The sequence below is a fragment of the Saimiri boliviensis genome, chromosome 5 (genome assembly GCF_048565385.1).
Source record: "Saimiri boliviensis isolate mSaiBol1 chromosome 5, mSaiBol1.pri, whole genome shotgun sequence".
NCBI classification, from domain to species: domain Eukaryota; kingdom Metazoa; phylum Chordata; class Mammalia; order Primates; family Cebidae; genus Saimiri; species Saimiri boliviensis.
Window position 1 is genome coordinate 69,865,795 of NC_133453.1, and position 25,822 is coordinate 69,891,616.

The following is a 25,822-nucleotide window of genomic DNA, read 5'->3' on the forward strand; positions in this document are numbered from 1 at the left end:
CCTGCAACTAACAGAAACTTGAAGGATATGAGGTCCAGCAATGAACTGTGTGTCCTGTCATTCATACACAGCTGGGCTACCATCTCTGCCCTGAGAATCTCATCATCAGACATTCCTAAAATTATTAAAAACAGAATTAACAAATCTGAGTATACATAAATTATAAAGAAAATAACTTACCACACATTTTATTAAGCTGTTTTACCAAACACAGGATGCTTCAAGTTAAGGAAGCAATGCCCCAAATATAACTGCAGTTTAACTGCTCTTTGCAGTTCCCTTAAGCAAATGGTATTTTAAAGATATTCTAAAAGATATACAGTACAACATACCAAGAGTTTGAAACATTGCTTAAATTTATCAACATCCTTTCCTTTTTTCCCTAAGTCAGTTACTATCACAGAGAGGGGGAGGAAGGAAAGAAAACAGTTAATACCTAAGTATTAGTGAGTTTTACCTAAATGTAAACGAAGACTCAAAAGAATCACAAGAAATGTAAGCGCGCCTTCTAACATCGACCTCTCATGCTCTGCATCAAGTACTGTATTTTGATGTTGTGATGCCATTGTCAACAAATCCACTACCTTAAATCTACAAGAAGAAATATTTGAAACACATTTTTATAAATTAAAACAAAATTAACTGGACACTTCCTAATACATGTCTGAATAAAATTATGCCTACCTTTCAAAGACGGATGAAATAAAATAATCTGGGTCAAGTCTAGAAGCACAAACCTTTAAAATAAAACAAAATGCTTTATTTCTCAATATTCAGTTTTCCTTCTTCTATTAATCATGTCTTTCTTTCCTTTTTTTTTTTTGAGACAGAGTCTCACTCAGTCGCCCAAGCTGGTGCAATCTGAGCTCACTGCAGCCTCCGCCTCTGCCTCTGCCTCCCAGGCTCAAGCAATTCTCATGCCTCAGCCTCCAGAGTAGCTGGAATTACAGGCATGCGCCACCACACCTGGCTAATTTTTGTATTTTTAGCAGAGACGGGGTTTCAATGTGTTGGCCGGGCTGGTCTCAAACTCCTGGCCTCAAGTAATCCACCCACCTCAGTCTCCCAAAGTGCCAGGATTACAGCGCACAGCTGTAATTAAGGCCACCATGCCTGGCCATAATTTTTATTTTCTGTATGTTATGATTTGACATCTTGAGGGGTCTTACAGACCTGAAGACAGATAGTCCCTCCCAGAGCCAGCTAATTCCTAAACATAATAAACAACTTACGGGAACATGCCCATCATGCAAGCCAACCATTATCTTTATCTAACTCTCACACATCAACCCAGTATTTACCCTGCCCTAAACCAACCCAGGGCCAAGTACCACAGAGCCAGGTACAGCCTCTAGGCCTCAATGCCTGCTGGAATTATTCATACTAGCCAATCCTGACTTGCCTTTCCTACAGAAACCCCAATAAAGGCTTTGGCCTAGGCCCTCCCTGCTCATTCATTTCTGACTCTTGACAAAAACCTGGTGCTTTCCTTGTAGCCCTGTGCTAGGTGGTATGGCTTTTCTCTCAAGAAATGTAAGTAATAAATTACTATTTCAATGGCATTGACCTCTCCATGTCATCACTCAGTCCCTCTATAAATTAAAATTATACTTACAGATAATACAGATATACTTTAAAAGTGTCTGATTTGGGTACAAATATACTCATTTGGGTACAAATGAGACACATCTAAAGTATATCTGTATTATCTGTAAGTATAAAGTATATCTGCATTATCTGTTGGCTTACCTGTAACAGGTAAATGTCAGGATCAATCATGGAATTACAGAAATGAGACTGGACATAGGTCATGGCTTGTCCTTTGATTTGCAGACCATTTCTTACCCACATATTGCTGTGGATTTCCGCAAGACTTGCCTAATAAAAGTAAATTGGACAAAGAATAAATTATCTAAACTCAATCTTTATAAAATATTATAAATAACCATCTCAAAATATTTAATGTTGTAATCATAGTATAAGCCTCATATTCTGTCCAATGTTAAAGATAATCAGTTGAAATATACACTTTCACATTTTTTTTTAACAATAATTATGGTTTCACATAGCCACTTTTAAGAGTTTAAACATGAGTTGGTTTTCCATGTTGGCCTCTGGATATATTTATCATGACTTTCACTGGCATCTTTCGTAAGAAATCAATGCTTACGTTTCACTCTACTTCTCCCTCAAGAAAACCCTAAGTAACACAACAACAACAACAATCCTAATACACGTAGTGTTTTAAAAAACACACATTGGAATAAGCATAAAATAAAACCAATTGTTCAAAGTCAATGAATACATTCTACATCTGTAATTCACTCTAACTCAATCTTAAATCTATACTACTAATTTTCCAAATATTGGAGGTCAGAATAAATGTTCTCACTATATCAGTATTTAATTCTTCATGTATTTATGTCCAGTGGCAACCAAAACTAAGAGTCATAATTTTATCTTTTGTTTCCTAACACCCAGACCGCAAATTCAATAATACTATAAATAACAAATCTAAAATTGCCAGGAAAAACATACTGAAGTGCAAGTCCCTCTAATGTATATAAAAGGTTGGCCTGCAAAATTACAGTGTTGGTACTAAATGAAATCATGGTGCTTACATAAGCTAATTCTTCTCTCTTCTTTATCCTCTCACTGTACAAATAGAGAAACTGAGAATCGAGGAGGTCAATTACCCTAAACCTTGTGAAAAATAAAACAGTGGTAACACCAAGACTAGAACCTCTCAGATCTCCTGCCTCCCAAATAGTGCTATAGTGTGTTAAATGCCACCCTATAAGTAAATATCATGAAAATAATTTCTGGAAAAAGTAAAACTGAAAGTAAATCTCAAAGAATGAAAAATACCTAAACATAATCTGGCAAAAATACAGTAACAATTTCTTTTTAAAAGAGTTTTCAAACATCTCGGCTATAATAACAATGAAAGACATAAATAAAGGAAGAATCTCTTAGAGAATCCACTTCAAAACTTTTAAAATGCCTGAATACATACTTGAATTTGGAGGGGGTGAATCATTAGTTTCATTAACATTTCCTGATCTGGTAAAATAGAATCCAAATCTAGTTCTTGACATTTCACAGCCTAAAAATTACAATAAAAAAGTTACTAATTCAATTCTTATTTTTGAAAATTAAAAAAAAAGAGAGAATTGTTTAATGACAGTCTTACCTTACTCAAAAACATAGCATAGTAACGATGTAGTGGCAGATGAAAAGTGACTTGGTTAGGTGCTGGCTGGAATAAACAAACAAAATCCACAAGTCAAAGACAATTTTAGAGAAATTTTAAGATGGTTGTAAAATGTTTAAATCATACTCTCACCTGGATTTATTCCTATACTTTTAGTTCAAAACTTAACATTTTAGAAGATGTAGATTCTAAAATCACCATAGATAAAATTATTCCATTTTAAACACTTAAGTTTTTTGAAGGCAGAAACTGTATTGCACTCAACTTTGAATCCTCTGAAGCATCCAGCTTCAGATTAATACTTCCTAAATTCAACTCAGCTAAAGCAAATACTGTAATCATTATAAAAACAAGGGATGGAATGGATTTTCCTCTTCAGTAGATCATTTCAGACTCTTCAAATGCATGTATACAAAAGATCATGACAGTACTAATAGCCACATGTAACATTCATTGAGCACTTACTATGTGCCAGTCACCATGCTAAGCACTTTTTTCACATCACCACATTTAATCCTCAGAAGAACGCTATGGAGTAGGAACTATTAATATTCTCATTCTACAAGCAGCAAAAGAACTGAGGAGCTAATCTGGATTCCACTGTCATATTCAAAACTGTAAGAAGACTCTGACCACATCTCTAAACAGAGTTATAAATACAGGGCATTGTTTTTTTGGTTTTTTTTTTTTTTTTTTTTTTGAGACAGAGTTTCACTCTTGTTACCCAGGCTGGAGTGCAATGGCGCGATCTCGGCTCACCGCAACCTCTGCCTCCTGGGTTCAGGCAATTCTCCTGCCTCAGCCTCCTGAGTAACTGGGATTACAGGCACGCGCCACCATGCCCAGCTGATTTTTTGTATTTTTAGTAGAGATGGGGTTTCACCATGTTGACCACGTTGGTCTCGATCTCTTGACCTCGTGATCCACCCGCCTCAGCCTCCCAAAGTGCTGGGATTACAGGCTTGAGCCACCGCGCCCGGCCGGCATTGTTAGATTCCTTCACCAGCTGGATAAGATGCTTCCAATCAGTAACAAACACACGAGCCTCTGTTACAAAACTTTGTAAAAAGTATGTCAATGACCTTAGGCATTCCTGTAAATGTTACAATAACTGTATTTTAAATCTGTGAATCCCATGAATCACAAAATTTTTGTCCTACAGGACAAAAATATACCATAGCTGTCCTTCGTAAACAAATGAGTTAAAAACTAAAAAGGGATTGTTTGTTTTTAATGCTTTTATAAGTTCTTAGTAAATATTCTCTTGCTAAAAATTTTTATCCAGGACATTCAGATCATTATGCTAATATGGTATCATTATAGAAGTCATAAGGAATGTAAATATGTCATGATCCCTTAAATAATTTTTTTTTCAAAACCAGTAAGATAATAACATCTTCCTCATTATGTAAAGGCTATAAAATTTTGTTCTAATAAATAAAAGTTTGCCCTCTGTAAAAAGAAAGGAAATTCTAACAATGTTCTCTAACATGAATAAACCTTGGGGACATTATGCTAAGTAAAATAAGCCAGTCACAAAGAGCAATAACTGTATGATTCCACTTATATGAGGTTCCTAGAGCAGCCAGATTCATAGAGATATAAAGGAGAATGGTGGCTGCAACAAGCTGAGGGAAGAGAAAATGGGAAGTAGCTATTAATGGGTATAGTTTCAGTTGTCTGAGATAAAAAAGTTATGGAGACTGGATGCACAACAATACAAGTCTACTGAACAGTACTGAACTACACATTTAAAAATTATCAAGATAGTGAATTTTACGTTTTATGTGTATTTTGCCACAATTAAAAATCAAATTCTAAAAAGTTTGCTGTCCATTACCATAATCATTTTAGTAACATATTCTACACTAACCAGCTAAGTCAGAATCTCTCTCAACTTCCTTTGAAGGCATTAAGCACAGTGGGTAAGCACAGACTCTTTTTTTCTTTTTTTTTTTTTTTTTAATAGACAGGGTCGGCCGGGTGCAGTGGCTCACACCTGTAATCCCATCACTTTGGGAGGCCAAGGTGGGCGGATCACTAGGTCAAGAGATCAAGACCATTCTGGCCAACATGGTGAAACTCCGTCTCTACTAAACATACAATAAAGAGCCGGGCATGGTGGCACGTGCCTGTGGTCCAAGCTACTGGGAGGCTGAGGCGGAAAATCGCTTGAACCCAGGAGGCATACGTTGTAGTGAGCCAAGATTGCGCCACTGCACTCCAGCCTGGCGACAGCAAGACTCCATCTCAAAAAAAAAAAAAAAAATAGGCAGGGTCTTACTTTGTCACCCAGGCTGGAATATGGTGGCATGATCACAGCTCACTGCAATCTCTGACTCCCAGGCTCAAGGCATCCTCCCACCTCAGCCTCCTGAGCAGCTGGAACTACAGATGCACACCACCATGCCTGGCGAATTTCTGTATTTTTTGGTAGAGACAGGATTTTCACCATGTTGCTCAGACTGCTCTCAAACTCCTGGACTCAAGCAATCTGCCCACCTCAGCCTCCCAAAGTAATGGAATTAAAGACATGAACCACCATGCTCAGCCTAAGTGCAGACTCTTGTTTTGTATCTCACACTGTCCCCCAGGCTGGAGTACAGTGAAACAATCTCAGCTCACTGAAACCTATGCCTCCCAGGTTGAAGCGATTCTCCTGCCTCAGCCTCCTGAGTAGCTCAGACTACAGGTGTGTACCACCATACCTGGCTAATTTTTTGTATTTTTAGTAGAGACAGGGTTTCACCACGTTGCCCAGGCTGGTCTCGAACTCCTGACCTCAAGTGATCCACCCGCCTCGGCTTCCTAAAGTGCTGGGACCACAGGCATGAGCCACGGTGTCTGGCCCCTAAGTGTAAACTCTTAACAGCTAGACCACTTGAGTTCAAATCCTGGCTCTACCACCTATAGCTGTAAAACTGTAAAACTATACCTCTCTGTGCCTCAGTTGTCTGATGCTTAAAGCAGGGATAATAAAGAGCAGGGTAGCTGCGAGAAATAAGTAAAACAACACAGTACCCAATACATACTGCTATTAACTACTAAGCTATGGACTCTATTTTATCTTTCAGGGCTTTAGTATACCCTAAATTCACATTCTTTGTAATGTTAAAGTTCATATTCCTTCCTTGTCTAATGTTACAGACTAGCTACATGATAAGATCTTCTTCTATTCCTATATACAGACAGTCCTTGGATTCCATTCTTCACTCTGTAGTCTTCTCATTATATGTGAATTTATCCAAACTCACAGCTTCAGCTGCTAACTCTACCCAGATAATTCCCAAATCTCAGCGGAAATCTCACTCCTGAACTCTAAATCTTACATTCAGGTGTGTACTGAACATTGATACTTAACATTCCATGTGACCACAAATACAGTGTGTCCAAACCAAACTCAGTATCTTTGCCGTAAAACTCAATCCACCTCACTACTTCTTCTCCAGATTCCCAGTAATTTAAATATGAAATGTAGACTTCCTCCTTCTCACAAGCCTCCTGTTTTTGATGAGGGATCAAATTATGTTTACTTATTTTCCAAGTATCCCTTAAATCCACTTTCTGTCTACACTGCACCTAACTAACCTAAGCTCAGGCCCTCAATACCTAGTGCCTAGATTTTAGTATAACCCCTGCTCCTACTATTACCCTCCATAAGACACCTTTTGTGGTATCTGCCTAGCTCATAACCCTCCCATCTTCTCAGACTGTGTCTCCCCCTCCCACTCTCTGCCACCTCAACCCCACACACATAGAGATGGGGGCCTGACAGTCAAGTTTATAGTAGTCATACTTGACTGGAGGCAGAGCAGGGGACACCAACCCAACTTGAGCAATGACTTTCTCTCTCAAAAAATTGGAACTGGAATTCAGAGACATTCACAGGCAAGCTGGGAGTATGCGTTAAGTGGTAACATTAGGCAACTATAAGAAGGCAATATTTCATCACATGGGAAAAGCACAGAAAGGGAAGGAAAAAATGAGGCACATACAAACAGGGCAAAGGCAAGCAACAGCAATTTCTATTCAGATTTCCAGTCCATCCCTGAGATCCAGGTGCCCTAACCCTTAGATATCCCTATTTATAATAAAATACTGCTTAATTCAAGCTGCTTTAAATTATTTTTCCCCTTGCATAAAAAGAACCTAGACTAACCTATCTTCTATTACCCTCTATATGCTACCAGAGGTGGTCTTACTCAAACATTAATTTAATCTTGAACTTCTTCCACTCACAGTCTTTTAATGACTCCCTATGGTTTTAGCCTCCTGATAACCTTCCAACTCCTGAAAAGAGCTTACCTCTTCAGTCTCATCTTCTGACACACAAATTCACGCACCATAGGTAGTGCCCCTAACTTACTAAGCTTCTGTGCCTTTATGTACGCTATTCTCTCGGCCCCAAACGCTATATATCCCTTCTCCCACTGGATTAACGTTTAAGACTTTGCTCAGTTGACACTTCTACTAAGAAGCTTTTCTGGAGTTCTTCAGGCTAAATCTGGTGCTCCCTTTTATCCTCCCACATCGCACCTGGTCACAACTTTACAGAAGCACAGGAATCAAATTAACCATATACTTGTCTTCCACTTCCTTAAGTTAGGAACTGTATTATCACTGTATTCCCAATGTCTGCAACATAGTAAACATTCAATAAATATTTGCTGGATGAATGCATGTTCTACCTTCCTCTTACCGAAAGACTCTAGCCAAACCCACTCTACTACAAACACAATTGTTACCCTACATGATATTCATGTTTTTAAGAATTTTTTTTTTTTTTTTTTTTTTTTTTTTTTGAGATGGAGTTTCGCTCTTGTTACCCAGGCTGGAGTGCAATGGCGCGATCTCGGCTCACCGCAACCTCCGCCTCCTGGGTTCAGGCAATTCTCCTGCCTCAGCCTCCTGAGTAACTGGGATTACAGGCACGCGCCACCATGCCCAGCTGATTTTTTGTATTTTTAGTAGAGACGGGGTTTCACCATGTTGACCAGGATGGTCTCGATCTCTTGACCTCGTGATCCACCCGCCTCGGCCTCCCAAAGTGCTGGGATCATAGGCTTGAGCCACCGCGCCCGGCCGTTTTTAAGAATTTTTTAATGGCCTGTCTTATAGGAAAATTTATTCTATTCCCTCTTTCTATACAATTATTTGATTTGGCTTACTTCAGTTCAAAACATATTACTGGCCAGGCACAATGGCTTATACCTGTAATCTCAACACTTTGGGAGGCCAATGCAGGAGGATCACCTCAGCCCAAGTGTTCAAGACCAGCCTGAGCAAGATGGTGAGACCCTGTCTCAAAAAACAAAACAACAACAAAAAAAAAAACATATCATTTGCTTGATTTGTGCTAGATTAACATAGTAACTGCTAACGTCCACCCACAAGGATGAAAGAAGAAATAATGTTTATCACACATGTAATATATGCCTCTTAGTCAGCCCTCACTGTTTAATATTATCACCTTCAATTGATGAGGAAATGGACTCAGCAGTGTTAAGAAAAAATAAAATTAAAATATATTAAAAATTAAACTTAAAAAAAAATCTGTCCAAGGCCACACAGCTAGTTGAATTATGGCAGAGCTGCAATTTACACTCAAATCTGCCTGTCTTTAATGCTCTTTCCACTGCCAACAACCAATACAGTTAAAATACCAGACCAAAAAAAAAAAAAAAAAAACTACTACCAAACAAGGAGTTTTGAAATGTGGACTCTGGACCCAGAAGTACCATTACTTGCTACATAACTAAAGGCAAGTCACTTAATATCTCTGCATCTCCACTTCTCAATGACAAAAAAGGAGGAATAATAAAAACTTTTAGGCCGGGCGCAGTGGCTCAAGCCTGTAATCCCAGCACTTTGGGAGGTCGAGGCAGGTGGATCATGAGGTCAAGACATCGAGACCATCCTGGTCAACATGATGAAACCCCATCTCTACTAAAAATACAAAAAACTAGCTGGGCGTGGTGGCGCGTGCCTGTAATCCCAGCTACTTAGGAGGCTGAGGCAGGAGAATTGCCTGAGCCCAGGAAGCGGAGGTTGCGGTGAGCCGAGATCGCGCCATTGCACTCCGGCCTGGGTAACAAGAGCGAAACTCCGTCTCAAAAAAAAAAAAAAAAAAAAAAAAAAAAAACTTTTAAACACCATATAAAAACATGTTATTTGATTCCTTATGTTCTATACTTAATTTCTCGTCTTTTAAGAATCCATTTAAATTTTTTTTATTGCATTTTAGGTTTTGGGGTACATGTGAAGTACATGCAAGATTGTTGCAGAGGTACACACGTGGCAGTGTGATTTGCTGCCTTCTTCCCCATCACCTCTATCTGGCATTTCTCCCAATGCTATCTCTCCCCAACTCCAAGGAATCCATTTAAATTTTTGAGAACATTCAATATCTTCCTAAAAATATTTCAACGTGAAAAATATATTTTCTAGAGTTCGGCTGCTCTGTATGTCATACATGATTCTAACTGTCCTTCATTTCACTCCTGATTCTAAGCATGATTAATGTAAATATAATTTTCTTGTGTATAGTTTTCCCCCAGTTCAATCTTACTGTTGCCTTAGTAATGCTAGTATTTCAACAATAATGCCTGAAGTTTCAAATACCAAAGAAAACTGGGTTGAGAAAAGCTTCAGTTAAAGCTCCAGCAGAGGAACTGATCCTGAACAAGGTGAAGAAGGGAAGCAGGCTGGAAGTGGGATGGAGCTCTGTGAAGGGTGGAGAATGTTCTCTCTTAAGACTGACTCATTAACATTTAAATAAACAAAATTTAAGCCTAGAGAACAACAATTAGACAAGGCAAAGAATCAAGGTGAGGTGGTTGGGGCAGAATCAGAATCCAAATGGACAAAATCCAGGTTGAAGGCTAAGAGCTGACACAAATGTTGGGGCAGGGGTGATGAGAGGTGAAGAAAAGTTAATTTAGGGCAGAAGGGATTACAGCTAAAGATAACAAAGGGTTCTTCCCTTCTCAAACCATTCCTAAAGCCACTGGGAGGTAAAGAGAGGGAGCAGGGTAAAATAAGCATCTAACGGTTAGGAAACTGAGCAGGAAGTCAGAGCTCAGACTGAGGAAGGCAACTGTTGGGGGTAGCCGAGGGGTTGAGATGTCAGAGATTGCTTGGGTATAAGGGCCTAGTATAGGGCATCAGATGTGGGCAGCCCAGTGTAGAGCATCAGAGCCAATCTGGGTGAGGAGGGCCTCCATGTGGGGACTGACCTGGCATGGGGAATCAGAGCCTGACTGAGGTAAGGAGGGCAACAATACAGGAGGCCAGCCTGGAATAGGGAATCGAAATCCAAGCTGGGTGAGGAGATCGTCCACATGTGCAAAGAGCCCAGCAGGAGGCATCAGAGCCAAGGCAGGATGAGGAGGGCATCCAAAAAGAGGAAGAGCCCAGTGTGGGAGTTGCAAGCACAAAGAGGGTGAACAGGACTTCTCCACAGAAAGGCAGTCCAAGGTGGGGAGTCAGAGCCCAGGCAGGATTAGGAGGGTGTCCATGTGTAGGGGAAGGTGGAATAGGATGTAGACTCAGAGTCAAAGCAGGGAAAAGAAGGCATCCATTGCAGAGGAAAGAGAGGGAACTGAGATGAGAACTGCTTCTCATATTTATATATGAGATTGGTCATACATAAATATAATTTTTTTATTTTATTTTATTTTTTTAAGACAGGGTTTCACCATGTTTGTCAGGCTGGTTTTAAACTCCTGACCTCAGATGATCCGCCTGTCTTGGCCTCCAAAGTGCTTGGATTACAGGCGTGAGCCACCACGCCCAGGCATACATAAATATAAATTTATAAATAAGTAAATACATTAAAGATAACAGAAACCAGGTTTCCCACTGTTGAAGAAAACTAGAATAAATCCTACAGTGTTGACTGGAATTAAAAATACCAGTTTGAACTCATAGCTTTCTCTATGGACAGAAAAATAAATATAGATGCAAATATGTATACAGACTTACATATATATACTCCTAATCTCTGTTCACTGTGAGGACTTGGGAGTAGTGACACCCCAATAGCAATGAGCCCATGTAGCACCTAAATTTTTCTAAATACTGTCCTACACTAAAAGTAACCAGGGATCCATAAAGAAATGACTGATTCCAGGAATGGATGGGGAAACTATGACTCTGAAACATCCTGGTGGGCCAGAAAACATGGAAGTACTCAAAAAATGATGGGACAAGCAGAAACTAGCTTAAGAGGCTAGTTTAGTTGGCCAAATCTGGCCAAATCTGAAACAACTGGAGCATCAAATAAAAACAGTAATGGCTTATAACCCATTAAATAAAATAGAAACTATGAATCTCTAGAGACAAAAATAAATGAATTAATTGATAATTGGATCACAAAACACTTTATTAATTACATGAGAAAAAAGGTAATTTTATGATGAAGGAGTCTAGCAGGTACCACCCTAATCAAGTGATCAAAGAGAACATCATTAGTGGAACACAAATAACAAACTACCAGATAGGATGCCATGAAAAGACTACAACATCACTTCTGTAATATTCCTAAAAAAGATACATGATCTGAATCTAATCATGAAACAAACCCACATTGAGAAACAGTCTTCAAAATGTCACTGTCCTGGCCAGACACAATGGCTCATGCCATTAATCCCAGCACTTTGGAAAGTTGAGGCAGGTGGAAACCCCATCTCTACTAAAAATCCAAAAAAACCAGCCAGGTGCAGTGGCACACAACTGTAATCCCAGCTACTTGGGAGGTTGAGACAAGATAATCACTTGAACATGGGAGGCGGAGGTTGCAGTGAGCCGAGATCACACCACTGCACTCCAGCCCGGGCAACAGAGCAAGACTCTGTTTCAAAAAAAAGGTCACTGTCCTAAAGTGCAAAGACAGACTGGGAAAATGCCTCAGACAGAGACTAGAGACATGATAACAAAATGCAATTCTGAACCAGATCCTTTTTCTATAAAAGATATCATGGACAACTGTTAAAATATAAATGAGTTCTAAGAATTAAATACTAATAATATATTAATGATTTTTATAGTGGCATTCTGGCTATATAAGACAATATCCTTCTTTGAAGGAAACACTGAAATGCATGGGGGTAGTGAAGCATCAAGTCAACAAATGAACTCTCAAATGGTTCAAGAATAGAAAGTTCTTTGTCTACTCAACTTTTCTATAAATTTGTGATTGTGTCAAAATTTTTAAAACAGAAAGAAAGAAAAACACACTAGAGATAAAATTTGCCTGCCCTCCACATATACATACATAGAAACACACAGCAACAGTTCTGTGTGCCCAGGGTTCAGAAATCAGATGAAGTGGGGGTGAGCTGTCTGAAACAAGATCTTTCTTTTGCATATTACATATTCTGACCCTACCTCCTAAGAGGAAAAGAAAGAGCTTTTGATGATAAACTCAGGTATTAAAAGCAATTACTTGTTCAATTTATACATACCATGTCTGTGCCAGCTCTTCTCATTATGAACAATAATCACCTTTGTTCAAGCCCATCTTTTCCTACTCTGACAAGCAGAACACTGTCCAATTAATATAGTTGTGATTCCCTTTTCATTAATCTCCCCTATCTTACTCACATTTGCATTGCACTTTTACATGTTCAACTGAAACTAATTTTCACTCCTGAGAAATAATGAGACATATATACTTAATAATGGAAAAAGAAATCATGCCAATCTTCTCTAGGAAATAAGCAGACATATTAGTGTACTCTAGAAATTACTAAATGTCGAAGAACTAGAGAACTAGCCTCCTCTTTAGACTTCTCTTTTTCAAAGCCTAATATGTTCATTCTGACTTCCTTCCCTCTCCTATGAAAAGGTATTCATTATTTTCAACATTAAATGAAATCTAACACTTTTCTTAAATGTCTTTACATATATCAAAAAATATACATACCTCATCTACGAAGTTAATAGCATCAAACCAGTCTTGAAGAGCTTCAAGGCAATATCTAACAACATTTCGGGTATATTCTTGAGTTTCCTAAAATAAAAATTTATAATATATAAACATATATTTTCAACATTAAATTATATGTAATATATAGTATATACACTGTGTATACATAAAATGGTAAAATGTATATATTTTCGAGATTATTATATTTGCCATATCAAGAAATTGTCCCTTCATAAACTAACAATCAGTGACAAATATGAAAATTAAACAAGTCAATATGCTTTCTTTTTCATAATATGCTTCTAAAAATGAATGAAAGCTGTAACAGAGTTTAAATAGATTTAAATCAGACTCCATTTCAAGAGAACCCCCCCAATTTCTTATAAATTCCCTAATGTTACTGTTTAATAGGTAGAGAGTTTCTTTGAGGCTGATGAAAAAGTACTGAACATGGATAATAGCGACAGTTGTACAACACTGTAAATGTACTTCAAGTCACTGAATTTTATAGCTAAAAATAGTGGTAAATGTTATGTATATTTTACACAATTAAAAACATATGTAGACTGTAAGTAACCTGTGAATATCCTGACTTACAATAGAATTTGGAAGAAGAAATGATGTGTGTGTCACCTGAAATAAGAGTACTGTAAAAGACAATTACAACGTCTTGTGGTAAAACAGATCCAACAGAATAAGTGAGTTCTAAATTAAATAGAAATAGAAATAATGATAGGCTTGCTTACAAGGAAAAAAAGAGGCAAAGAATTTAAAAAGACATTTCTCCCAAGAAAACATATGGATCCCTAATAAGCAAATGTAAAGATGTTCAATCATGGGAAAATGCAAATCAAAGCCACAATGAGATATCACTTCACACCAACTAGGGAGGCCATAATTTTTAAAATGCAAAACAAAGTGTTAGCAAGGATGTAGAGAAATTGGAATCCTCATATATTGCTGATAAGACTGTAAAATGGTACAGCTACTTTGAAAAACTGTTTACAGCTGGGCATGATGGCTCACACCTGTGATGCCAACACCTTGGTAGGCCAAGGCAGAAGGATCACTTGGGGCCAGGAGTTCAAGACTAGCTGGGGACATAGAAAGACTCTGTATCTGCAAAAAAAATTTAAAAATTAATCAAGAGTGATGGTGTACATTTATAGCCCTAGCTACTTGGGAGGGAGGCTGAGTTGGAAGGGCTATTTGAGCCTAGGAGTTCAAGGAGGTAACGAGCCACAATCATGCTACTGTACTCCAGCTTAAGCAACAGCAAGACCCTATCTCAAAAAGAAAAAGAAAAAAAAAGTTTGGCAGTTACTTGGTAAGTTAAACATAGAGTTATCATATGACCAAGCAATTCCACTCCTATGTATATTTCCAGAGAACTAAGAATATATGTTCACACAAAAAAATGTATATAAACACTCACAGAAGCATTACCCATAGCAGCCAAAAAGTAGAATCAACCAAAGTATCTATCAACGGATAAAACGACAAATGAAATGCTGTATATCCGTATAATAAAATATTACTCAGCCAGAAAAAGGAATGAAGTACTGATACAAGCTGCAACACAACTGAACCTTGAAACAATTACATTAAGTGAAAGAAGCCAGACATAGTAGGCCACATATTACAGGATTCCATTTATATAAAATGTCCAGATTAGGTAGATTTTTAAAGACTGGAAAGTAGATTAGTGGTTTCCAAAAGATGAGGAGAGGTTGGAACTGGAAGGAATGCAATTTCTTTTGGGGGCAATGGAAATACTCTGGAATTAGATATACATAGTGGTAGTAGTTGTAAACTTTGGGAATATACCATAAACAAATGAATGCTACACACTTTAAAATGGTTAAAATGGTGGATTTTATCTCCTCAGAAAACAAAAATGGTTAAAATGGTGGATTTTATCTCCATTTTTTTTAAAGTTAAAAAAAAGATACTTTGAGGAATCAATATATAATGTATAAGTGCAGAAACATCAGAGCCACATGTGTTAAACTCATCAGCTGCCTGTGTAAATTATATAAATATGCCTTTTTAAAAAGCTGAAAGTCTCACATTCATTCCTGACTTCTCCTTCACCTTACTCATCTCCATGTCCTGTCAATTCCTGCTTGACATTATCATATAGCTTCATGCCTATTTCCATTGCCACAATCCAGACCAAAACCACTTACCTAGTCACCTTTCTAACATCCTCATCCTGTTTTAATCTTTGCTATCTGTGATTCACTCTATAAAATATCATTTTATATATTCTATTCCACACCTCTCACTGAAAAAAAATTAATGGCACTTATAAGTTATCATAAATAATCTGTCATAACCAAACTAAAGTAGCAGGTAATTCACAGACAGATAAACTTTTAAAACCAATGTTCTCCCATTTTGTCAAGGATTTGGGCAATGGGATACCATTACAGGCACTTAGCACAAGTGTAAACTGGTACACCACCCTTCTGGAGAACAATTTGACAAGTAGGTATTAACAGTCTTTTAAAAAGTGACCAGTTAATTCCAGTCCTAAATACAGCATATTTGGTAATCATGTTCTGACTGTCTCTCTCCTATCTTCCTACCACTACCACCCCCATCCTCAAAAGTCAGTATGCCTGCTGACTTACTCATTTTGTGACCTTGAGCAAATTACTTACATTTTATGAGTCTCAGTTTCTCTATATGTAAAAAATGGACATAATATGATCTACTTCCCAGTACAGTTCTAAAGAGGCAAGTGAAATGATACACATACAATGCTCTGTATCAGATGTTAACACTATGTCTCACAAGTAGTTAAGTGCTTCAAAGAGTCAAGACCACATTTATCTTCTATCAAGTCTGCAGTAACCTATAGTTGCCACCGAATGAAAAATTTGCAGCTTTTCTCCTCAGAAAACAAACATCAGCAAAATTCTAGAAATGTGTCATCCCTTTATCCAATCTTCACGTCGTTAGTTAATGTAGCATTAAAAGTATGATGCTCTACAGACTGAGCTATCTGGGTAGTCTTACTTCTTTTTTTTTTTTGAGACGGAGTCTCATTCTGTTGCCCTGCTGGAGTGCAGTGGTGCAATCTTGGTTCACTGCACCCTCTGCCTCCCAGTTTCAGGTGATTCTCCTGCCTCATCCTCTTGAGTAGCTGGGATTACAGGCACGTGTGCCAGCACACCCAGTTAATTTTTTTATATTTTTAGTAGAGACAGGATTTCACTGTGTTAGCCAAGATGGTCTCCAAATTCCAAAGTGCTAGTATTACTTTTTTAACTAGGCCTTAATGTTTTCAAGAATCAAATAGCATTTGGCTGGGCACAGTGGCTCACACCTGTAATCCCAGCACTTTGAAAGGCCGTGGAGGGTGGATCACAAGGTCAGGAGTTCAAGACTGACTTGATCAACATGGTGAAACCACATCTCTACTAAAAAAGCAAAAGTTAGCCGGGCATGGTAGTGGGTACCTGTAATGCCAGCTCCCCGGGAGGCTGAGGCAGGAGAATCACTTGAAAACTGGAGACAGAAGTTGCAGTGAGCCAAGACAGCACCACTGCACTCTAGCCTGGGCAACAGAGCGAGACTCTGTGTCCCAAAAAATAAAGCATTCAGTGCAATCAAACAAAGACAGTAATTTATCAAGTGAAATTTCCTTTTAATTACTTAAACCTTAAGTTTTATATTTTACAGTAAAAAATTTAAACAAAGAAGTATTTTTTTCCTATAATAGTGTTTTTTCCAGTTTATATTTCTAAACCCTGACAGCACTGCAACTAAAAAGCTTTGGATATTCTTGCTTTAAAAACAATTATAGCAAAGTGATAAAGAACACTGGTTTTTAAATTAGATGAAATTGCTTCCAAATTCAGCTTCTACTTGTAGCTATGTAACAAGTTATTTACCCTCTGAAAGAACAGAATGATGCCATGTACTTTATAGGAGATACAATGAAGGTTAGATAAGAATGTATTAAAAGTGCCTAGAACAATGTCTCACATAGTGTACATGCTCACCAAGAGAATGTCTTATCTAGGAACCAGATGCTCCTATAACCAAGAAGTTACTCTCTCAGATACTGCTAGGACAACAGGAGCCTGTTTTCTCTCTGTTCTCTTTACTTCATAGATTAGGAGAACCATACTGCATTGTAATCCTAGCCTTCAAAGCTGAAATATGAACTACTGCCTGGAAACAATGATTTTTCATTATCAAAGAGATAAGCATAACCCCAGCATCGCATAATTCAAATTCACCCTAAACAGAGTAGTCAGAATAATCTTCTTAAAATATTGCTCTTTTTATATCAGTATCACATCAACCCACTTTACAGAATCTGTCTTCTACTGGCTTACATACATGACATGGCATTATTCTGGTTTTTCTCTTCACCTTATCCCTAATACCTAAATGTCAGTCCTTTCTTCAGGGCTCACATCTCTTTTCTCCCTATTTAACCTCATTCCATCCCTTGGTGATAAATATCTTCTATATGCCAAAGGGTCTAGAATGTATATATGACCTCAGTGCAAACTTACTCTTCGAGTATGAGACTCATGTAGCCAACTTCCTATTCACTATTTCTACTTGGACATTTCAAGGGCATCTCAAACTTAACCTATTTAAAGCTAACTCTGATATCTCTAAACCCAATTTTCTCTCATTTTTACTACCTTTATAAACAGCACTTCCATACACAATTTGTCAAAAGTCTTTCTCCCTCATAAATAATATACAAGCCTATAGATTCTACCTCCAAAATACATCTTGAATATCCCAAATGTACCTTGAATGCATCTCAAATATATGCTACCTGAATTTCATGCTTAGACAATAGAATCTTTTTATTTAACTGACAAATAATAACTGCAAGTATTTATGGGGTACAATGTGACACACACACACACACACACACACACACACACACATAATTGTGGGATGAGTATATCAAGCTAATTAACACATCCATCACCTCAGACCCTTATTTTTTGTAGTGAGACCATTAAAAATCTACTCCTTTAGCAATTCTGAAATGTAAAATGCATTATTATTAACTATGGTCACCATGCTGTGCAATACATTTCAAAAAGTTATTCCTCTTCTCTAGCTAAAACTTTGAACTCTGGTCAAAATCTCCCTATTTCCCACTCCCTCAGGCCCAGCTTCTGGAAACCATCATTCTACTCTCTACTTCTCTCACTCCAACTTTTTTAGATTCTACATATAAATGAGATCAATTTATCACAGTATCTTAATTGGTCTATTTACTCCTGGTCTTGCTGCTTCCCACCCACCATACTCCCACTCAAATCCAGTCTTCTTCAGGAACAGAATGATCTTTTAAGTGTAAATCTGATCATATCAAATCCATGCTTAAAAATCTTCAGTGGCTTCTCCTTAAAATGGAATCCAAGAGTCCTTAACATGATCTGCAAATACCTGCAATAATAATTTGATCTCTCCAATTCCACCTTGTTTTACTCTGTGGTTCCAGCCACAAATTCCTTAAAAGGACCAATCGCTTTCCTACTGAAGGTAGGCTATTCCATCCTACCTCTCCTACCACCACCACTAACCCCAATTTAATCTTCACAGAGCTGGCTCCTCCATATTCTTTCTTCATAAAGGCATTCTCTGATACTCAAATCTAAAGATTAAGCATCTATCTAGATCAGGCGTCCCCAAACTATGGCCCGCGGGCCACATGCGGCCCCCTGAGACCATTTATCCGGCCCCCTGCTGCACTTCAGGAAGGGACACCTCTTTCATTGGTGGTCAGTGAGAGGAGCACAGTATGTGGCGGCCCTCCAACGGTCTGAGGTACAGTGAACTGGCCCCCTGTGTAAAAAGTTTGGGGATGCCTGATCTAGATAGTGTCTGGCATATATTTTTTGAATGAATGAACAATCAAACCTCATATCACACAACAGTTTCTTGATAAATGCTACAGTGGAAATTAAAGTACACTATAAATACAAATCTGACTGAAGGAATACAGGAGATGATATATCTGAGTCTTGAGAATTTTTGAAGAAAACTTTAAAATTTTGAAGAGTTAATATTAGTTGTTCATCATATTGTTTAGAATCACTCCCCAGGTCCCACTGCATATCAAATGAATCAAAACCTCTCACACCGGGGCTTACGCAGAGGTACTTTTTAAGCTTCCAAGATAACTCTCATGCAAGAAAAGCACTGAGCCAAGAAAATAGAATGAAAGAGCATATGTCAAAGAAAAAGCCTAACTTGAACAAAAGCACAGGAATCAAGAAAGAGACACCACATGTTGAGGAATATTAATCAATCCAATAAAGGCATGGAGGGAGAGGGGGTATAGGAACATGAATTATAGGCTGAGGTGGGCTGATCACTTGAGGTTAAGTTATTGGGCCAGGCGCAGTGGCTCAAGCCTGTAATCCCAGCACTTTGGGAGGCCGAGGCGGGTGGATCACGAGGTCAAGACATCAAGACCATCCTGGTCAACAGGGTGAAACCCCGTCTCTACTAAAAATACAAAAAATTAGCTGGGCATGGTGGTGCGTGCCTGTAATCCCAGCTACTCAGGAGGCTGAGGCAGGAGAATTGCCTGAACCCAGGAGGTGGAGGTTGCGCTGAGCCGAGATTGCGCCATTGCACTCCAGCCTGGGTAACAAGAGTGAAACTCCGTCTCAAAAAAAAAAAAAAAAGAACTTTCAAACTAGAATTTCATATCCAACCAAATTAAGCTTCATAAGCAAAGGAGACATAAAATCCTTTATGAACAAGCAATGGCTCAGAGATTTCATCACCACCAGGCCTGCCTTATAAGAGCTCCTGAAAGAAGCACTAAACATAGAAAGGAACAGAGTACCAGCCAATCCAAAAACGTACCAAATGGTAAAAAGCATCGATACACTGAAGAAACTGTGTCAACTAATGGGCAAAAGAACCAGCTAGCACAAAAATGGCTGGATCAAACTCACACATAACAATATTAACCTTAAATGTAAGTGGGCTAAATGCCCCAATCAAAAGACACAGACTGGCAAATTGGATAAAAAGTCAAAACCCATCAGTGTCTGGTCTCCAGGAAACCCAACTCATGTGCAAGGATACACATAGGCTCAAAATAAAGGGATGGAGGAAGATTTACCAAGCAAATGGAGAGCAAAAAAAAGCAGGAGTTGCAATCCTAGTCTCTGATAAAATAGACTTTAAACCAACAAAGATCAAAAGAGACAAAGAAGGGCATTACATTATGGTAAAAGGGTCAACGCAACAAGAAGAGCTAATGATCCTAAATATATACGCACCCAATACAGGAGCACCCAGATACATAAAGCAAGTTCTTAACAACCTACAAAGAGACTTAAACTCCCACACAATAATAGTGGGAGACTTTAACACCCACTGTCAATATTAGACAGATCAACAAGACAGAAAATTAACAAGGATATCCAGGACTTGAACTCAGATTTGGACCAAGCGGACCTAATAGCTACAGAACTCTCCACCCTAAATCCACAAAATAGACATTCTTCTCAGCACCACATCACACCTACTCGAAAACTGACCACATAATTGGAAGTAAATGACTCCTCAGCAAATGCAAAAAAATGGAAATCAGAACAGTCTCTCAGACCACAGTGCAATCAAATTAGAACTCAGGATTAACAAACTAACTTGCACAACTTCATGGAAACTGAACAACTGGCTCTAGAATGTTGACTGGATAAATAATGAAATGAAGGCAGAAATAAAGACGTTCTTCAAAACCCACGAGAATGAAAACACAACATACCAAAATCTCTGGGACACATATAAAGCAGTGTCTCGAGGAAAAATTATAGCAATAAAGGCCCACGTGAGAAGCAAGGAAATATCTAAAATCGACACCCTATCGTCAAAATTGAAAGAGATAGAGGAGCAAGATCAAAAAACTCAAAACCTAAGAGAAGACAAGAAATAACTAGGATCAAAGCAGAACTGAAGGAGACAGAGATACAAAAAACCCTTCAAAAAGACAATAAATCCAGGAGCTGGTTTTTTGAAAAGATCAACAAAATAGACCAATAGCCAGATTAATAAAAAGAAAAGAGAGAAGACTCAAATAGATGCAATAAAAAAATGATAAAGGGGATATCACTACCAATTCCACAGAAATACAAACTACCATCAGAGATTACTACAAACAACTCTACGCACATACACCAGTAAACCTGGAAGAAATGGATAAATTCCTGGACACTTGCACCATGCCAAGTCTAAACCAGGAAGAAGTTGAAACCCTGAATAGACCAATAACAAGGGCTGAAGTTGAGGCAGCATTAACAGCCTACCAACCAAAAAAAAGCCCAGGTACAGATGGGTTCACAGCTGAATTTTACCAAACATACAAAGAGGAGCTGGTACCACTCCTTCTGAAACTACTCCAAACAATCCAAAAAGAGGGAATCCTTCCCAAATCATTTTATGAGACCAACATCATCCTGATATGAAAACCTGGCAGATACTCAACAAGAAAAGAAAACTTCAGGTCATATCCATGATGAACATAGATGCAAAAATCTTCAATAAAATACTGGCAAACCGATGGCAGCAGCACATCAAAAAGCTTATCCATCACAATCAAGTAGGCTTCATCCTAGGGACGCAAGGCTGGTTCAACATACGCAAGCATATAAACGTAATCCACCACATAAACAGAACCAAAGACAAAAACCATGATTATCTCAATAGATGCAGAGAAGGCCTTCGACAAAATTCAACAGCGCTTTATGCTAAAAACTCTTAATAAACTAGGTACTGACGGAACGTATTTCAAAATAATAAAAGCTATTTACGACAAACCAACAGCCAATATCATACTGAATGGGCAAAAACTGGAAGCATTCCCTTTGAAATCTGGCACTAGACAAGGATGCCCTCTCTCACCACTCCTAATCAGTATAGTATTGGAAGTTCTGGCCAGAGCAATCAGGCAAGAAAAAGAAATAAAGGGTATCCAATTAGGAAAGGAGGAAGTCAAATTGTCTCTATTTGCAGACGACATGATTGTATATTTACAAGACCGCATCATCTCAGCCCAAAATCTCCTGAAACTGATAAGCAACTTCAGCAAAGTCTCAGGATACAAAATTAATGTGCAGAAATCACAAGCATTCCTATACACCAATAACAGACCTAAAGAGAGCCAAATCAAGAATGAACTGCCATTTACAATTGCTACAAAGAGAATAAAGTACCTAGAATATAATTAACAAAGGATGTAAAGGACCTCTTCAATGAGAACTACAAACCCGTTGCCCAAGGAAATAAAAGAAGACACAAACAGAAAAACATTCCATGCTCATGGTTAGGAAGAATCAATATTGTGAAAATGGCCATACTGCCCAAAGTAATTTACAGATTCAACGCTATCCCCATCAAGCTACCTATGACCCTCCCCACAGAACTGGAAAAAAACACCTTAAACTTCATATGGAACCAAAAGAGAGCCCGCATAGCCAAGTCAATTCCAAGCAAAAAGAACAAAGGTGGAGGCATCACGTTACCTGACTTCAAACTATACTGCAGGCTACAGTCATCAAAACAGCACGGTACTGGTACCAAAACAGAGATATAGACCAATGGAACAGAACAGAGGCCTTGGGGGCAATGCCACACATCTACAACCATCTGATCTTTGACAAACCTCACGAAAAAAAGCAGTGGAGAAAGGATTCCCTGTTTAATAAATGGTGTTGGGAAAACTGGCTAGCCATGTGCAGAAAGCAGAAACTGGTCCCCTTCCTGACACCTTACACTAAAATTAACACCAGATAGATTAAAAACTTAAACATAAAACCTAACACCATACAAACTCTAGAAGAAAACCTAGGCAAAACCATTCAGGACATAGGCATAGTCAAGGACTTCATGACTAAAATACCAAAACAAAAGCCAAAATAGACAAATGGGATCTAATTAAACTCCAGAGCTTCTGCAAAGCAAAAGAAACAATCATTAGAGTGAACTGGCAACCAACAGAATGGGAAAAAAATTTTGCAATCTACCCATCTGACAAAGGGCTAATATCCAGATTCTACAAAGAACTAAAACAGATTTACAAGAAAAAGAAACAAACAAACAAACCCATTCAAAAGTGAGTGAGGGATATGAACATACACTTTTCAAAAGAAGACATATATGAAGCCAAGAAACATACAAAAAAATGCTCATCATCACTGGTCATTAGAGAAATTCAAATCAAAACCACATTGAGATTTTAATGACTGCCATTCTAACCACCTCACGCCAATTATAATGGCAATCATTAAAAAATCTGAAGACAACAGATGCTGGGGATGTGAAGAAATAGGAACACTTTTACACCATTGGTGGGAGTGTAAATTAGTTCAACCATTGTGGAAGACAGTGTGGCGATTCCTCAAGGACCTAGAAATAGAAATTCCATTTAACCCAGCAATCCCATTACTGGGCATATATCCAAAGGATTATAAATCGTTCTATTATAAAGATATATGCACACGAATGTTCATTATAGCACTATTTACAATAGCAAAGACTTGCTACCAACCCATATGCCCATTGATGATAGACTGGACAGGGAAAATGTGGCACATATACACCACAAAATACTATGCAACCATAAAAAACGATGAGGTCATGTCCTTTGTAGGAACATGGATAAATCTGGAAACCATCTTCTCAGCAAACTGACACAAGAAAAGAACATCAAACATCGCATGTTCTCACTCACAGGCAGGTGTTGAACAATGAGAACACATGGACACAGGGAGGGGAACATCAGACACTGGGGTCTGTTGGGAGGGACTAGGGGAGGAACAGCAGCGGGTAGGGAGTTGGGGAAGGATAACATGGGGAGAAATGCCAGATACAGGTGACAGGGATGGAGGCAGCAAACCACATTGCCATGTATGTACCTATGCCAACAGTCCTGCATGTTCTGTACATGTACCCCAGAACCTAAAGTGCAATAAAATATATATACATTTTAAAAAAGAAATTATCTTAATAATCCACATAAATACAGGGAAATAAAGGAAAGAAGCAGAAGAGGCACATTTCAGGAATGAAAGAAAGATTCACAGTATCTGATTACAGGCTGAATACAGCTAGTATAGCAAGGGAGGAAAGTTTCCAGAATGGACAATTACATAATTTAAAATACCAAAAATGACAACAAGGTTACAAAAGGAAATATAGTATGGACAGATAATTTTTAAAAATTAATTCAGGACCTGTGAAAATTCATGTACCTACAAGGGGATCTACATGAATAATCGGACCTGTTAGAAGTTTGAACCTGGCAACACAGTGAAACCCCTTCTCTACTAAAAATATAAAACTTAGCCGGGTGTGGTTGCACACACCTGTAATCCCAGCTACTCAGGAGGCTGAGGCAGGAGAATTGCTTGAACCTGGGAGGTGGAGGTTGCAGTAAGCCACTGCACTCCAGCCTGGGCAACAGAGAGAGACTCCCTCCGAAGGAAGGAAGGAAAGAAGGAGGGAAGGAGGAAGGGAGGGAGGATAGGGGGAGATGGGGAGAGAAAGGACATGGAGGGAGAGAGGGAGGGAATGAATTTCAACCTAGTTAAGACTTGTGAGTCATCTGCATTTAGAGAATGGCTGAACTAATAAAGTATAAATCTACTTAAAGAAACACATACATTTAAATGGTAGATGGAAGAGAGCTTCATAATAATAAAGAGCAGGCTTTACTATCCCATTTCTCTTTCACTTTGTTTTTAAAAGGTCAGTAAACAGACTGAGAAATTCAACTATTTAAATGAGCTGACCAAGTCACCCAAGTAAAAAAGAGGCAGAACCAAGATTAGAACCCAGGGCTTCAAAATATTTCCACTACAAAAGCTTGTCCAACATGATTACTAGTATAAAATAAATGGCTGGAACTTCATGGTGTCCACATATCAAAATTTTAGTCAAGTCTTTAGTTTAATTGGGTCAGGGGATTCCATTTGTCTAGACTGCACAAGGTTTCTGGAGACCCATCAAATGCTTATAATATTATATATTATAATATACGTAACAACAACTAGATGTTTTATGAAATTTATACTTGTTTTGTCCTTGGAATCTTAAAAGTGCAAACTTTATTGAAGACTATCCTAGTCCTTGAAAGATAAGAAGCATTAGGCGACTGACAATAAATGAAACAATAAAAATGAATGTGGAGACTAATGAAGTTCCAAAGACCGTTCACAATGGCAACAGGCTGGAAAGATCTGATAATAATAAATTCCAAATTGCCTAAGAATAAAAATTACTGCCTCAGGTCAGCTTTCATAAAGCTGAATTCAATTTGAAACAAAATTAAACACTGCACATTTTATACAAGTGAACAAATCAGTATTTTCACGTCTTTTTCTAAAATAATTAAACACAGATATTAACAAAAATATTTCCAACATACCCTAACTTTACAGTGTGATAAGAGTCCCCACATTGGCTGTGCACAGGCCTCAAGTTCAGCAGCAAAGGCAGCATAGTAGGTCTGAGACTCAAATTCCACATGTTCATTTAGTTCTCGCTTGTTTAAGTTCATACCTTGCAAAAATTAAAGCAGATTTTAAACCTTTTCAAATGGAAGCACACATTCAGATTAAATATCAAATACATTTAGCAGTCCCAAACACATTTTATGCACACAAATGGCATTA

The 25,822-nt window shown here is 38.2% G+C and overlaps 1 protein-coding gene across 9 annotated transcripts in view; it reads right to left on the reverse strand.

Moving 5' to 3' along the window:
* The window catches only part of UBR3 (ubiquitin protein ligase E3 component n-recognin 3), a 248,075-nt gene that overhangs the window by 152,379 nt on the left and 69,874 nt on the right, over nucleotides 1–25,822 (reverse strand). For all 9 annotated transcript variants that reach the window (XM_074399504.1, XM_074399496.1, XM_074399495.1 and 6 more), the window contains 8 exons: nucleotides 25,576–25,709; nucleotides 13,140–13,226; nucleotides 3,194–3,259; nucleotides 3,017–3,106; nucleotides 1,750–1,878; nucleotides 685–737; nucleotides 458–591; nucleotides 28–115 (listed from right to left, as the gene is read on the reverse strand). In XM_074399504.1, coding sequence (XP_074255605.1) covers nucleotides 28–115; nucleotides 458–591; nucleotides 685–737; nucleotides 1,750–1,878; nucleotides 3,017–3,106; nucleotides 3,194–3,259; nucleotides 13,140–13,226; nucleotides 25,576–25,709 — 781 coding nt within the window. The remainder of the gene's footprint in view (nucleotides 1–27; nucleotides 116–457; nucleotides 592–684; nucleotides 738–1,749; nucleotides 1,879–3,016; nucleotides 3,107–3,193; nucleotides 3,260–13,139; nucleotides 13,227–25,575; nucleotides 25,710–25,822) is intronic.